Source organism: Sarcophilus harrisii, chromosome 3, assembly GCF_902635505.1.
Source record: "Sarcophilus harrisii chromosome 3, mSarHar1.11, whole genome shotgun sequence".
In the NCBI taxonomy this organism is placed as follows: Eukaryota; Metazoa; Chordata; class Mammalia; order Dasyuromorphia; family Dasyuridae; genus Sarcophilus; species Sarcophilus harrisii.
In genome coordinates, this window is record NC_045428.1 from 144171717 (window position 1) to 144188091 (window position 16375).

General features: G+C 34.1%; 1 protein-coding gene across 3 annotated transcripts in view; it reads right to left on the minus strand.

The window, feature by feature from the left end:
• UGGT2 (UDP-glucose glycoprotein glucosyltransferase 2) overlaps positions 1-12165 on the minus strand; it is a 191672-nt gene extending 179507 nt beyond the window's left edge. For all 3 annotated transcript variants that reach the window (XM_031958563.1, XM_031958562.1, XM_031958565.1), the window contains exons 1-2: positions 11905-12165; positions 3438-3520 (exon numbers count right to left, since the gene is read on the minus strand). In XM_031958563.1, the coding sequence (XP_031814423.1) occupies positions 3438-3520; positions 11905-12071 (250 nt within the window). In that variant the 5' untranslated portion in view covers positions 12072-12165. The remainder of the gene's footprint in view (positions 1-3437; positions 3521-11904) is intronic.
• Positions 12166-16375: the final 4210 nt, after the last annotated feature.

Below are 16375 nucleotides of genomic sequence, written 5' to 3' on the forward strand. Positions count from 1 at the left end.
GGAGTCCATAACATTTGAAACTGTATAAAAAGTAATTAAAAATCCAAATAATATTTGGGTTCCCCTTTTGCAACTGCCCCATTCTATTTTTTCCAGGGTTTGCACTTCATACTGTTCTTTTGTCTTTCTCTTTGCAAAACTTATTTCTCATGGATTTTTCCTAAACCCAGAAAGACACTAAATCAGGAGTAAACTAGATTAAATCCAAGAGAAGAAAAAGTTCCTACACAGCAGAGATGGTATTTATGAATACATATCTCCCATTAGTTAGCTATAATATCTGAGGAAATGGCTGCCTAAGAACAGACCACAAGCTAGCCTAAGAGTATGTCTGTGGTATCACAGTATCTCAATAGACTGAGATACACACACACACACACACACACACACACACACACACTCTTCAATGTTTCAGTGTTGATCAATCAAAGCTATGTACTGAGCAAAACTGACTGAGATGTTTCTCTGTTCTGTTATTTTCTGTTGACAAGACAGGTGTCATGAGTCTTCCAAAGCTATACAGGTTAAATAATAGCACACCACTGAGTCTTAAGGCACCAACATAACAATAACACTTTGACAGATGAGGGAAAATGCCATTCCCTTCTAGAAAAGGAACAGAATCCTTAAAACTCAAAACTATGATAATAACTTCCATAGTACTAAAAATATGATAGCAGAAAATTACCTTCCGAATTTAGAATATGAAATATTGTTATTCATAATATTTGGACAAGAGAGTTATAAAAGTCTTTCTTAAATAAACATAAAGACCAAAGACACCCCAAAAAACCCCAAACTAAAATGAAGCAAGAAATTCTAGGAAATATTCTACTGTCACAGAAATAATTTGCAAAACAAGCTCAGTTTGCTGTTGTCAATCTGTTTGTTGCAAACCTTAAACTATTGTCATAGTTTAAAAACACAGCCTGGCTGTAACATTGTAGCAATAATATGATCAGTAAATATAATAGTCAATGGAGATTATATATCAAAAGTCAGGATTTAGAATTAGAGTTCAGTCAGTGTCTCTGAGAGAAACTAGCAGGGTGAATGTGATTAAGGCATCCTAGTAATGATTTATGAAACTAAAGTAGTGCTTAATCTGGTGTTTATGAACTTGTATTTTAAAAAGTGATAACTGTACTAATATAATTTGTTTACTTTGTAATCTTATATTATGTATATATGCATATTCATATATGTATATCTATCTATCTATCTATTCTGCTTTCAGTATTTTATATTCCAGAAAATGCTATTCTAGAGAAGGGAGCCATGTATCTTACCAGACAGGCAAAGGCTAAAACCAAAATGCTGCTTTACATTGGAGAGAAAACAAGGGTTCAGTCATGTATCCTTTTCTCATCCCCCCAAAAAAACACAAAGGTGAGAACAAAGTAGTTTAAAAACTTTAAAGCTTTATATAAATATAAATTATTATTACTTACTTACAACATGATTTTTTCTATATTCAGCCCTAACACATCCATAATGAGGTGTAGTGCTTGGGCAATCTTGCAAATACATTAAAACTTAAGCAATGGACTCCTGCGATATTATACTGATAAGTGGCTGCATTGAGATATAAGATATGCTGATCAAAGGGGTCATGAATCAGGACCTGGGATTTAAAAGACTGTGAAAAACTATTAATAGAACCTTTCACCCATGGTACACTATAATGAATAGGCTAGGGATACAAATGTAAGATATTAAATTTAGAAAATTTTGAAATGGAGTAAAAAAGTATAGGAAGGTTAAAAAAAAAAAGAGGAGAACGAGTTTCCAATTCAGAAACAGAATTTAAATAATCTTTTTGAATCAATATAAAGGAATGAATAATCACATCCTATTTCCTCTCCTAACATAACAGTAAGAATATACTAATATAAAACAAGCAAAAAGCCACATTTTTCCTTTCTATTGAAAGGAAAATATTCTAAGGAGCTTGTTTTATCACAGCAGGGAGAATGTGTTATATAAATATCATATCTTATGTAAAGTTTCCTAGGCACAAGTACTCTGTATATAGTTAACCCTTTATAAACACAGAATTTAAATTTTAGAACATATAAGTGGTTAAACTTATTTGTAAAGACAATAAATATTGCTTTACCTGACTCTTTTCAAACACCAGTGCTAAAACTGTTATTACTAGCCATATCTATTTTCTTTTTAAAGACTTACTTCATAGAATCATATAATTATAGAATTTCAATTAAATAAGACTCAAGGTGATACTTCATTAAAAAAAATTAGGAATAGATATTACCTAGCATTTAAGTTATCTTTACAACTAAACAAATTTTCCTTGTAATATAGTCAATATAATTTGTACCTTTATCCTTCTTGTAATCTATGCAGACAAAAAAATAAACTTTTATGTCCTTGAGACATAATTTTAATCTTTAAGGTAGCCAACTATAAATTTCTTTAATTAGTCCTTACTTGTGAATTTCTTTTTCATAGTTGTAGAAATAACAGTGGATTTGGGGTCAAAATACCTGAGTTCTTCTATGTTACCTCGTGATCACTGGATAAGTCACTTTTCCATTTTATCACGTATAAAGTGAGAAGACAGTATTAAATAATTACTAAGGTTTTCTATTGATTTAAATCATATGTTTTAATTTTATTGACCAAACCCTATGAGGGTAGGGATTCTCTGGCAATTTGAAAATATCTCAAAAAATCCAGAGCCCATAAATTCTCTGGAATTTATGGTTAGAAAGTTACCTGGACTAGCAAACACAACTAATCCAGGGTACAAAATAAATATAGGTTAAAGAAAGAGCTTGAACTCAGGTCTTCCAGACTTTGAAGCCAACTATCTACTGACAAGATAATAGTACAATTTCTCCACTGATACAGGAGCAAAAATCATTACACTTTATAGATGATGAAATAAAAACATAAAAATTAGCAGCTTTTTTTTCAAAGCAAGTATTGCTCTGACTATGATATTATTCTATCTTCCCATAAAAACTGACAAACTGATTTCCTAACTCATCATATTAAGAGATAAAAATCTGTTTTAAGAGTAGAGTTGTTTAGGAAATAAAAGTACAATACAAGCTAGCATAAAAAGAATAATTTTTTCCAAGTAAAACAGGACTTAATATTTGACAGTTATATAGATTGTGATCAATGCAATAGCATGTTTGTATGGTAAATCTTAAAATGAAATATTTAACAATATATTGTATTAAGATTTGTGAAATGTTTATCTAACAACCCTGTGTGGTTGTTGTTGCTGTGAATATTGGTTTTAAGAATTTAGATATAATTATGTAGAAAATCCTTTTTAGAATAAAAACATTTAGCTCTTACATTTATATAGTCTTAAAAACATTATGCTAATTTACAGTTTCAGTCATGAAAAGTATTTCTCAATTAATACATATCTGACAGGTTAAAACATGCACATTTCTTACCTCCTTGCTTGTATATTGTTAATTCTCGTATGGTTTCCAGAAACTGCCAAAACTTCTCATTACTTTCTTCTGCCATAAATTCACTATATTAAAAAACAAAATGTTTGTCTATAGGTAAATTTGATAATTATATATTAATGTATTTTCTAAGCAAGTAATAGATTAGAGCAAGGGTGCTCTTTTTTAAAGAATGTTTTTATTTTATTTTTTCTCAATTACAATTATGATGCTTTATGATGCCATTGGGGGGTTTCCTTGGCAAAGATACTGGAATGGTTTGCCATTTCTTTATTCAATTCCTTTTGCAGATGAGGAAACTGAGAAAAACTGGGTTGCCCCACATCACCCAGCTATTGAGTATCTGAGGTTAAATTAGAATCTAGGTCTTCCTAATTCTAGGCTTGTTATTCTATCTCACTGCATCACCAAGACACCATAGTAGGTTGCTTTAAAAAGTTAATTGATCGAAGGACCAAATTAAATGGGCTTCCCAACACACACAAAAAGATTAGAAACTCCCAATTTAGAAATAAAACAAAAAACCAAAGAAATGCCTAAAGTCAAAATAGCTTTCCTTATTTGCAAAGCAGAAGGAAACAAGTAACAAATACTTACTTGAAGCAACACCTGTGATGCCAGAAAAAAATGTATATAAAATTACTTTTAGCTTTTTCTTCATTATTAGACAAAGAAAGGTAGGGCTCAATTTTAAATGTTATCATGAAAAATGCTGTGAAATACCACTAAGATAATGATCTTAGCAAATATAAACATGAAACCTATTATTTTCAACAAGCATTTATTAAGTACCTACTATGTGCAAGATAATATGTGAGATGATGGATATATAAAAACAAAGAAAGAAATAATCCCTTGTCATCAAGGAGTTTACATTCACCTAGGAAATGAGGATAGGAAAACATCAATTAATAGATAAGTAAATACATGATACTTTGAGAAAGGAATTAAGTTCACTAATAATTTTTAAAAATGATTAAAGGTTTTTTATATGAGGTAAAAATGGAATAGAATCTTGAAGGAAACAGAAAAGCACTTGAATTCCAAGCATACTGGATAGCTTATACGAAGGCAAAGGGGAAAGAGATGGTATTCTAGGTTTAAAGAATACTAAGCAGGGTATTTTCCTCAGAACCTAGAATATGTAAAAGAATGTAATGACTAGGCTGAAAAAGTCAGCCAGAGATAAATTATGAAAGGTTTTAAATGCCAAGCCAAGGAGTTGTATTTTATTCTGGAAACAGTGTCACTGGAGCAGGACTAATATAGCAGATTGTAGTTTAGGAAGATTATTTTGACAGTTTTGGAAGGGTTGGATTAGAGAGCAGAGAATGGAAGCAGAAAGATCAATTAGGAAGTTATTACATTATTTTAGGGGAGAAACAAGATATAGGGGTGGAGGCCATAAGCATAGAGAGAAATTGCATAGAGATGCAAAATATATTACGGAGGTAGAATTGACTAGATTTAAAAATTGAATAAATATGAGGATGAGGAAAGTAGCTATGATGACCACCACTATGGTTGTGATGATAGGATTGGAAGACGAAAACTAGGAGGGAATCTCTGAGAGACAGGGATATTTAGCTTACATATGGAACCATCAAAGACAGATAAAGAGAACCAGTAAAGAGGCAGGAGAATATCCAGAAGGATGGGAAAGAGTAGTCAGTGGTGTCAAAATCTATCAAATGAGGACTAAGAAAAGTCTAATTTAGTAATTAAAGCATTGTAGACAAGCTCAAAAGATCTTTCAGTATCAGTTTCAGTTGAGCGGTAGAATGAGAAATAAGATTTCAAGAAGTTGACAAATGAATGAAATTGAAGTGGAGGCAACAAGTATATTTGTACTTTTCTAAGAGCTAAAAAAAGTTGTGATTTTCGCAAAAAATTCAAGTCATTTTTATAATTCTTGTTTCTATCTAGAAATGCCGAAGTAGGAATTAGTCTGATACTGTTGGGAAGAAAGAACTGAGAGAAAAAAGGAAGAAAGGAAGAAAAGAAGGAAGGGGGAAGGAAGGAAGGGCAGAAAGGAAGGATGGAAGACAGGAGGGAGAGAAGGAAAAGAGAAAAGGGGAGGGATGGAGGGAAGGAAGGAGAAAAGGAAAGGAGGGAGGGACAGATGGATGAATAGAGAGAGGGAATTCAGAAGGGAGGGAAGGTAGGAAGAGAGGGAGGGAAGAGACAAAGGGAGGGATGGGGGAAGGAGGGAAGGAGGAAAGAATGAAGGAAAAGAGAGACGGAAGGATAAAAGGACGGAAGGAAAGAAAGAAGAAAAGAAGTGAGAGAGGAAGAGAGGAAGAGAAGGGAGAAATGGAGGGAGGAAAGGAGGAAAAAGTATAAGAGGTATGGGGTCTTAAAACACAAAGTGTAAAGTAACTTTTTTGTTACTGAATTAAAAAGGAACCAGACACCAAGATCACAAAAGGATTTTTCAAGTTATGGAAAAAACAAATTATAAGACATTTAAATGAGGTTGATTTTATTATGTTTACTAATTTTTCAATAAAGAATAGAAAATTTACTTTCATTTCAACTCTATTCTTGGAGACTTTAAGAAACTGGAGGTTGGTAATGCTGAAAAAACTATAAAATATGCTCAGTGACCTACTTTAGTCATTGGATACCTCTGATTGGGATGGCCATCAAGGGAACAAGAACAGGGATAAATAAAATTGTTTTTATTCACTGAAAGCTTAAACTCTGCACACTTGACTACTTAAAAGATGTTTGCTTGCTGTAAAGTAAGAAAAGGAAGGTATAGAATTTTCTTAGTACATAGGTAGGAGAAGAAATACTGTAATACTGATCTAAAGAAACAAAAATATAAGCAAAAGATGTATAACATTAAAATAAGAAAATCTGAAAAACTAAGCACACATATAATTGAATGTAATGTTTCACAGTTCATATGAATATCTTTCATTTATTCATCCTATAGAATTATTTTGATTGTACTTTATATTTTGATTATACCCTTATTGCCCTATCAACTTTGGGAAACTTAAAAATTTGTGACTTCAGAGCTCATTTATCATACATATACATACATATATACATACATATATATATATATATATATATATATATATATATAATAAGTTTCTTTGCAGATACAAATTATTAATTCCAAGAGAGATAGAAAAATACTTTCAGTATCACTAGGAACATAAAATTCTAGATTGGGAGCTGAAAAAGACTTCTACAAGGCTATCTTAATGGTCTCCCTGATTTGAATATCTTCCCTTTCCATCCATCTTCTAAGCAATTGCCAAAATGATTTTTCCTTTTTTCCCCCTGAGACAACTGGTGTTAAGTGACTTGCCCAGGGTCACACAGCTAGGAACTGTGAAGTGTCTGAGACAAGATCTAAACTCAGGTCCTCTTGATTTCAGGGCTGGTACTCTATCCATTGCGACACTTAGCTGCTCCAAAATAATGTTTTCAAAGTTTAGATCTGATTATGTTACTCTCCTACTCAATAAATTCCAAAAACCTCTATTGTTTCTAGAACATGGTCAAAATGATGGCAGTATTAGAAAACAGAAGGGGTTATTTCAGAGATTTTGTAAAGGTAAAAATGAGAGTCTTGTTAAGACGACAGGAAAAGATAATGATAAAGGTTGGAGGGGATGTGGGAAAACTGGGACACTAATGTATTGTTAATGGAGTTATGAAATGATCAAAAATTCCAGAAAGCAATTTGGCTATGCCCGAAGAGCTAACAAACTGTGAATATCCTTTGATCCAGCAGTGTTTCTACTGGATCTGTATCCCAAAGAGATCATAAAAAGGGAAAAGGACCCATATGTGCAAACATGTTTGTAGCAGTCCTTTTTGTAGTGGCAAGGAACTGAAAACTGAGTGGATGCCCATCAGTTGGAGAATGGCTGAATAAGTTATGGCATATTATTGTTCTATAAGAAACAATCAGCAGGAAGATTTCAGAAAGGCCTGGAGAAACTTAGATGGAATGATGCTAAGTGAAGTGAGTAAAACCAAGAGAACACTGTACACAGCAAGAACAAGATTATTTGATGATCAATTCTGATGGACTTGGTTCTTTTCAACAATGAGGTGATTCAAGCCAATTCCAATAGACTTGTGATGGACAGAGCCATTTGCATCCAGAAGGAGGACAGTCAGGTATGAATGTGGATCACAGCATAGTTTTTTCACCTTTTTGTTGTTATTTGCTTGCTTTTTTTCCTCCATTTTTCCTTTTTAATGTGATTTTTTTTTCTTGTGTTCTTACAGAACAGTAATATTCCATAATATTCATATACCACAATTTATTCAGCCATTCTCCAACTGATGGACATCCATTCAGTTTCCAGTTTTTAGCCACTACAAAAAGGGCTGCCACAAACATTCGTGCACATACAGGTCCCTTTCCCTTCTTTATAATCTCTTTGGGATATAATCGATGGCAAAATTTTTGGAAACTGCCCATCTGTTGGGGAATGGTTGAACAACCTGTGGTATATGAATGTAATGAAATACTATTTATACAATAATTGATGAACAGGAAGATTTCAGAAAAACCTGGAAATCCTTATATGAACTAATGCTACACAAGAAAAAAAAATCACATTAAAAAGGAAAAATGGAGGATCATTTGACAAACCTCAGCCCTGAACTGCTTCCATAATCGTACTCCTTTGCTCCTACTTACCTTCTTCTGATTGGAGATGTATGTAGTCATATAACTATGCTAAGTACATTATAAATTCATGTGTCTGAGACAAGATCTAAACTCAGGTCCTCTTGATTTCAGGGCTGGTGCTCTATCCATTGCGACACTTAGCTGCTCCAAAATAATGTTTTCAAAGTTTAGATCTGATTATGTTACTCTCCTACTCAATAAATTCCAAAAACCTCTATTGTTTCTAGAACATGGTCAAAATGATGGCAGTATTAGAAAACAGAAGGGGTTATTTCAGAGATTTTGTAAAGGTAAAAATGAGAGTCTTGCTAAGACGACAGGAAAAGATAATGATAAAGGTTGGAGGGGATGTGGGAAAACTGGGACACTAATGTATTGTTAATGGAGTTATGAAATGATCAAAAATTCCAGAAAGCCACAGAAGGCCACAATTTCAAGTGGGCCTTCACAAAGTAAGGCCTTTTATTCCACCCAAGTGGATTCCCTACCTCACTATCCATGAAAACTTTTAAAAATCTTCTCTTCTCTCCCCTTCAATCTTTTTTCCTCTCTTAGTTGAGAACTTCAGCTACTACTTTACTGGGAAGATTGTATCCATTCAAAATAAGCTCCCTTATCTTTCTTTTCTTCATCTTGACACCACTGGCATCACCTCTTATTCTTACTCCCTTTCCCTCTTGGTCTTTCCTTTTGTCAAGACCAATCCTTCTATAAGCACCTTTGATCTTGTTCTCTTCCAACTTCTCCAGCAGACTGCAATTCTAAAACACTTCTTTCTATGACCTTCTATTAATTACTTCCTTACTTCCTTCACACATTTCCAATCATTTCGCATCCTTAAAAAGGCAAAAAAATCTTTACTAGAAAGGAAGATGACCTAGCTGTACCAGATTCAAAAGGATAGGAACAGATAACTTTCAGAATAAGAAATTAAAGCTATTAATTCATATGAAAAAATGCTCTAAATCACTAATAATTAGAGAGATACAAATATAACTGAAGTACTATCTCATGTTAATCAGATTGGTTTACATGACAAAAGAAGGAAAATGACAAATGCTGGAGAAAACATAGAAATATAAGCACACTAATGCATTCTTTGTGGAGCTGTGAATTGATTCAAACATTTTGGAGATCAATTTGGAACTATGCCCAAAGGGCTCTAAAAATGTGCATACATACCCTTTTGACCAAGCAAAACCACAATTAGCTCTTTACTTCCCCCAAAATCAAGTAAAAGGCAAAAAGGAACACATATAAAACTATTTTTAACAACTTTTTTTGTAGTGGCAAAGGAGAAGGGATCCCATCAATTGGAAAATGAATAAGATATAGTGCATGAAATATGATGAAATACTATTGTGTTACAAGAAATGTTAAGAAGAATGGTTTCAGAAAACCTGGGAAGAACTATATAAGCTGATGCAAAGTGAAGCCTGCAGAACTAGGAGACATTATACAAAGTAATAGCAATATGAAAAACAGCTACTTTGATCAATATAATGATCCAAGACAGTTCCAAAGTACTCATAATGAAAAAATGTTATTCACCTCCAAAGAGAGAAAGAGAATTGATTAACTCTAAGTATATACTTAGATTGAAGCATATTTGCTTTCACTTTATTTTTTCCCAACATGGCTAATAAGAAAACATCTTTGCATGACTTATATGTATAATACATATATTTCTTGCCTTCTCAATGGGTAGGGAAGGGGCAGGAGGAAAAGAAAGAATTTGAAACCAAAAATAAAAGATAAATAAAATTGAATTAAAAAAAAATTACCTTCCTTTTTTATACCCTTATATACACTTCTCCTTTCTTTCCCAGCTAAACTCTTAGAAAAGCTGTCTAAATTCTTACTGCCTTCAAAATTCATCTCTACTCATTCACTCTTTAAATCTCTGCAATTTGGATTTTGACCTCATCATCTGCCTGAAATTGACTTCTCTGTTACCACTGATTGTCAAATCTGATAGTCATTTTCTGCTCTCAATATCTTCAATCTCTACTGGATACTGTTTCTTCTCTGGGCCTTGGGGACACTACTCCTTTCTGGTTCTTTTCTTATCTATTACCTTGCCTTATTATGGTATTTTATATGGTGTATATATACATATACACATGTTTCATATATATATATATATATATATATATATATATATAGAGAGAGAGAGAGAGAGAGAGAGAGAGAGAGAGAGAGAGAGAGAGAGAGAGAAAGAGAAAGAGAAACACATTATCTATACTATCAAGATTTCTAGCTGTGGATGTTGTTCCCATACTGTCCTATATAACCCTTTCCATCTCTATCTCTCTATGTCTGTCTCTCTCCTCTCTTAATAATCTTATCAATTCCCATGGATTTTATTAGCATCTCTTATGAAGATGACTTCCAGATTTGCAGACATAACCTTTGGCTTATTCCTAAATTTCAATCTCATATCACAATAGTTAATTGGATATTTTAAAGTGGATGTCCTAGGCATATCTCAAACTTGATATGTCCAAAACAGAACTCATTATTCTTCTCCAATATATCCCTCTTCCTTGTGAAAACAGCATTTAGGGTCTTAGGTGCTAACCTTAACGTTTTATTCAACTCCTTTCTGTCAGCTCACACAATCAGTCACTTAATTTCTGTCTTTGTTTTCTCTTCTGTAAATTGGGTACATGGATAGATACAAAGCCCCTATCTGCCAGGGTTGTTATCAGGATCAAATGGCATAATATTTGTAAAGCATATTACTATCCCTAAAGCATTATATAAATAATAGCTGTTACTATTATTGCATTAATCTCCTTCCAATACAGTGATCCAACCAAAATGGCCTTCTTGACACTGTCTCCTGTCTCTGCCTCCTTTCACTGGCAGAATTCCTCGTGGATGAACTGCACTCCCTCTTATTTTCCTTCAAGACCACCTAAAGGCTTTCCTTACTCTCTCAATCCCTCCCTTTCAAATCAGCTTGTATTCTATTTCTGTAGTTATATTTGTTATGAAAGTAACTATATCTAAGTATTTTGTAGTGATTTTATTCTATATGTATTTCTAGAGTTTCTAAGTCTTTCGTACAATTTTGAGTTTTAATAGCATGGTTAAATTTTAAGTTTTAAAAGATTAAAACTACACTTAAAAAGATTTTTGGAATATACTGTATAATAAGTCCACATGGTCTCCCTTATTAGGATATAAGGAGAGATTGATTATTCCTGGGACTTAATTTGTTTCGTCAATGTTTTGGTACACAGCTACAATTTAAGGCTTAATTCATTAACTTAAATCAGTACAAGCTCCTCACCAGGAGGGATTTTTTAAATCAAAGAAATCCCAGGTCTTTTCCCCAGTCCTAAATTCCCAAAACACAGTCGAACACGAAAGCAGCAAAGTTAAGTAAGCACGGCAGGAAGGGAGGGGACGAGTTCCCAGCAACAAAGTAGTAGCTTTGGGGTTAAAAAGTGGCAGAGGATGCTATTAGAAAGGGATAGGGACCTGCAACAAAGTAATAACTTTGGAGTTAAAAAGTGGCAGTGGATAATCCTAGAAGGGAACGGGGACTTGGGTAGCCAGAGGGGAAAGGAGACCCTGGAGGATGGTAGCCGTTTATAGGATCAACCCAAAGGCGATTCCTCAAATCCCTAACCCAGCTCAGTGGGACAAGGAAAAAGAAGAGACGCAGGTGGACAGCACTGCCCTCGCCCGCAGCCCCCCAACCAGGGACCCGCAGCCCTCCCACTCCCTGGGCTGCCGGTGGCTCTCGGGCCCAGGCGCCGCTCCCGCACCCACCTCGCCTCCAGCAGCAGGGGGGTCGCGGGCCATTTCGCAGACAAGCTTGCCGTCACCGCCTTGGAGGAGGCGGGAGCGGAGGACGCTTCAGCCCGGAGCAAGGGGAGCCACAAGGACACAGAGCCCAGGAGCAGCCGCACCACGTAGGCAGTAGCCACCGCCGCCATAGCCGGGAGAGGAATGGAAGGAGCTGAGAGAAAACGAGGAAAAGGAGGACTGGGCAGTCAGAACTCCCCCGTCACCCCCACCCCTTAAACCCCAAACTACTACCCTCCCGACGCCCCGCCCCTAGTAACCACACATTTCCGGTTAGGGGAGGGGAGAGGTGGGATGCCTGGATTCCGTTATCCAGGGTTAGGCTGAGGCTACGGGAAAAGGACGCATGCGTAGATTTGTGCTACGGGGCCAATTTGGATTGAGCCTGAAATGGGATGGAGTTTACCTCCAAAGCGGAGCCATCTATGGCTCTCTCTATTTGGAGTGGGCGTACCACCTCCCTATGGAGCAGTACTCCAAGATCAGGGTCTTATTTAATGCTAATGATAGCTATTTCCAATTTTTCATATCTATACACTCATATATCTATCTATATACATATAGGCACACCTATAGCGACATTTATACATACCATATATGTACGCATATATGTATGTATATATATATATATATATATATATATATATATATATATATATATATATATATGTATGTGTGTATGTATATACACACCCACATTGTCTCCTCCATTAAATTATCTCCTCAAGGGTACTCACTTTATTTTTGTATCCATAGTGCTTACCGGGGTTCTCGACATATAGTAATGATTCTTACTTGATAATATTTCAGAATTTTCTTTAAAAAAGGACTCTATAATTTAAAGCTAGAAAGGATCTCAGAGATCATCTCGATCCAAAGAGAAGTATGCTGACAAATATTTTAACAAATTATTCTACAAGGAAAAAGCACAGAAAGCATGCTTCTAAATTTAATCTGTATTAATATGTTCTCCAGCATTTTCTTAAGTTTAGACAACCCAGACAACCTAATTTATTTTGTGCCTAGACAAAATAGTAAATCAAATTTTGATTTGTACCCAATTTTACAAGGTGTAAATGCTTACACTGAAAATTTAGCAGTTGGCTCTAGACTGTTGAGCTGCATCCGGTAAATCCCTGAGTCTATAGATTATTAACCTGGTATCCATAGAAGGAATCATGAACTTGGATGAGAGGAAATTACATTTTAACTTTAACCTATAAACAGAATTTAGCATTTCATTTAATTATTTCAAAATATTATTCTGAGAAAAACAGAAGCTTCACCAGATTGTTAAAGAAGATTAATGATACACAAAAGAATTCCCTGACCCACATGTGCAAAAATGTTTGTGGTAGCCCTTATTGTAAGTAGCAAGAAATTGGAAAAATGAAGTGAATGCCCATCAATTGGAGAATGATTGAACAAGTTATAGCATATGAATATTGTGGAATATTATTGTTCTATAAGAAATGATCAGCAGGATGATTTCAGAGAAGCCTGGAGAGACTTACCATGAACTGATGCTTAGTGAAATGAGCAGAAGGAGATCATTATATATGACAACAGCAAGATTATATGATGATCAATTCTGATGGACATGGCTCTCATCAATAATGAGATGATTCAGACCAGTTCCAATGGTCTTGTGATAAAGAAAGCCATCGGCACCCAGAGAGAGGACAGTGGGACCTGAATGTGGATCACAACATAGTATTTTCACTCTTTTTGTTGTTTGGTTGTATTTTGTTTTTCTTTCTCATTTTTTTCCTTTGGATCTGATTTTTCTTGTGCAGCATTATATTTGTGGAAATAATATAAGAGGAATTGCACATGTTTAACATATATTGGATCACTTGCTGACTGGAGGAGGAGGGAAGGGAGGAAAAAATTAGAATACAGGGTTTTGTAGGAGTGAATGTCAAAAATTATCCATGTATATATTTTGAAAATAAAAGGCTATAATTAAAAATAATAAATTTTTCAAGTACAAAAAAAGAATCTCCTGGAAGTCCACCTCTTTGTTGCCACTGATGGGGAAGTTGAGTCTCATAGGACATTGACTTAGCCAAAGACTATATCCCTTGTGTGTCCTGGTTAACCTTAAAAGGTATCATTTATTACTATAGTAAATTTCTTACCATATGATATCTAAAATATGATATCTGAAATATTTTCTGAATTCATTTTAAATAAAAGTGCATTCCTTGTCCTAAACATTGTTTTGTAAGACAGTACATTCAGATTGGTTGGTTTAGGAGGCATTTCCAAAGAAAGAAGAAAAAGGCCACAGGGAATGAAGAAAAAAATTAGTGTGTGTGGGAGGGTGGGAATTGGGGAGGAATAAAAAGAGATTATGTGAATACTAATAAATGAATAATAGAATCTTAGAAGTGGAATAGTTCTCACAACTCTAACCAACTCCTACCATTTTAGAATTAGATAAAATTGAGTCACAGAGAAGTTAAATCATCAGTTACCATATTTCTATTAATGGTATTTTCATCTGGCCTGCCTCTTACTTAAAACCAGAAATCTTGTCATCTTTGAATCTTTCCTCTTGAACCTGTATTAAATCTGTCCTTAAAGATCAAATGATTGCTGTTTGCTGAATTGATTTCAGTTCCTACTTCTTCTATACTATCTATCACTCTGGGAAGTTATTTCTCCTCCTTCCCCCACTCCTATCTCCATTTGGACTAGATAATCTCTTAAATTCCTTTCAGCTCAAAATTTTATGTTCATAACACCTGCAAATTACTTAACATTTCTTCTTTTGATGATGCCAATTTCCACCCATTCACAAAAGACTCCAAATTCCATATTTTACTTTCCCCCTTTTCTCCTTATTCCAATACATTTGCAACTCATGTTTATTCTATGTCTATAGTATTTGTAGGATGCATCATTTCCTTTCAATTCCTCCATTAATTTTCTTATTTCAGATTTTTATGCTTCTCATTTAGTGCAGATCATAGAATATAGAAGGCAAGAATTTGAAGAAAGCTTGGAAATTTAGTTTAATACTCTTATTCTACAGAGAAGGAAACTGAGGCCAAGAGAGGAAAAATTGTTTCCTAAGTCACAAAAGTAGTTAATAGCATAGCTAGGATATTATAACAGTCCCCCCACCAATGTTCCTTCTCCAGGCAGTTTTCTCTCTAACCCATCCCTAATGCTGTTGCATCAAGTCCTAGGTATATTTACTTTCTTCTCTCTAACTTGATAATAAACCCTTTGTTATTTGGCTTCCAATTTTATTATTCAACTGAAAGTGAACTCTCTAAAGTTACTAATGATTTTTAATTCCCCTATATATTGGCCTTTTTTCCTATATATTGGCCTTGTGGTTTTGCTTGCATTCATTAAGCATCAGCCAACTAATCACCAAAGATCTCTTATATAACTGCTTGGTACCAAACACAAATGGTGTATCCATTTTTACTTTAAGAATGTCCTTGATGAAAATAATAAAATTATTAATTTTATTAAAGATTAGCTCCTAAGTATTCTGTGTGATGAAAAGAAAGTTCTCATAAAAGTCCCTGCATATCAAAGTACAATGGTGGTTTGGAAGAAAAACAATGGTGTGATTGAATTGAGAGCTGAACTAGCCACTTATTTTTCATGGAACATTATTCTTACCTGAAAGAATGACTAACAGATAAACTATAATCATTCAAATTGTGTATTCAGCCAACATTTTTGTAAAAATGAGGACAAAATGAACTTTCAAGGAAATTAAACTGGCAGTATTTATTGCAAATCAAAAAATTCAAGTTTTCAAGGGCAAATGGAATTTTGGAAAACTTGTATCTATCTCCTATAAACCTGACATGTTACTAATCTTTAAAAACTTCTCTAATAATATTAATGGTATTCTGTAATGGAATGTGGCAAAATATGGAAGAGCTATATTACTCAGTGGAACAATAATTTTCAAATGACCAATGCATTGTATTACAAAGTTATGAATGGGTAAAAAAATTAAGCTAAAGAGCAAGATAAAACAATAGATTTTAATATAGCAGAAGGTAAGTTTATTGATATAATTTTAGATTCCACATTGCCACTAACCTTTGAGACACTACCATTCGTCAAATTGTAGTGTGGTCTTAAAGAAGGGTGTCCATAATTATCTGAAAATGCTATTAATATACTCCTCCTTTTTTCAACTCTATATCCCTGTGAAGTTGGATTTTTTTTTCATATATAGCAATCAAAGCAACAGATTGCAACAGATTGAATGTAGAGGCAGATTTGAGAATCCAGCTGTCTTCTATTAAGCCAGACATTAAAGATATTTACAAAAGTGTAAAAGAATGTCACTTTTCTTACTATTTTGTGGAGGAAATAAACTTTTAATTTCTAATATAGTAATTTTTGATAGATGCAACCCACATAAACCAAACCTCATTAGGAACCATCACTATTT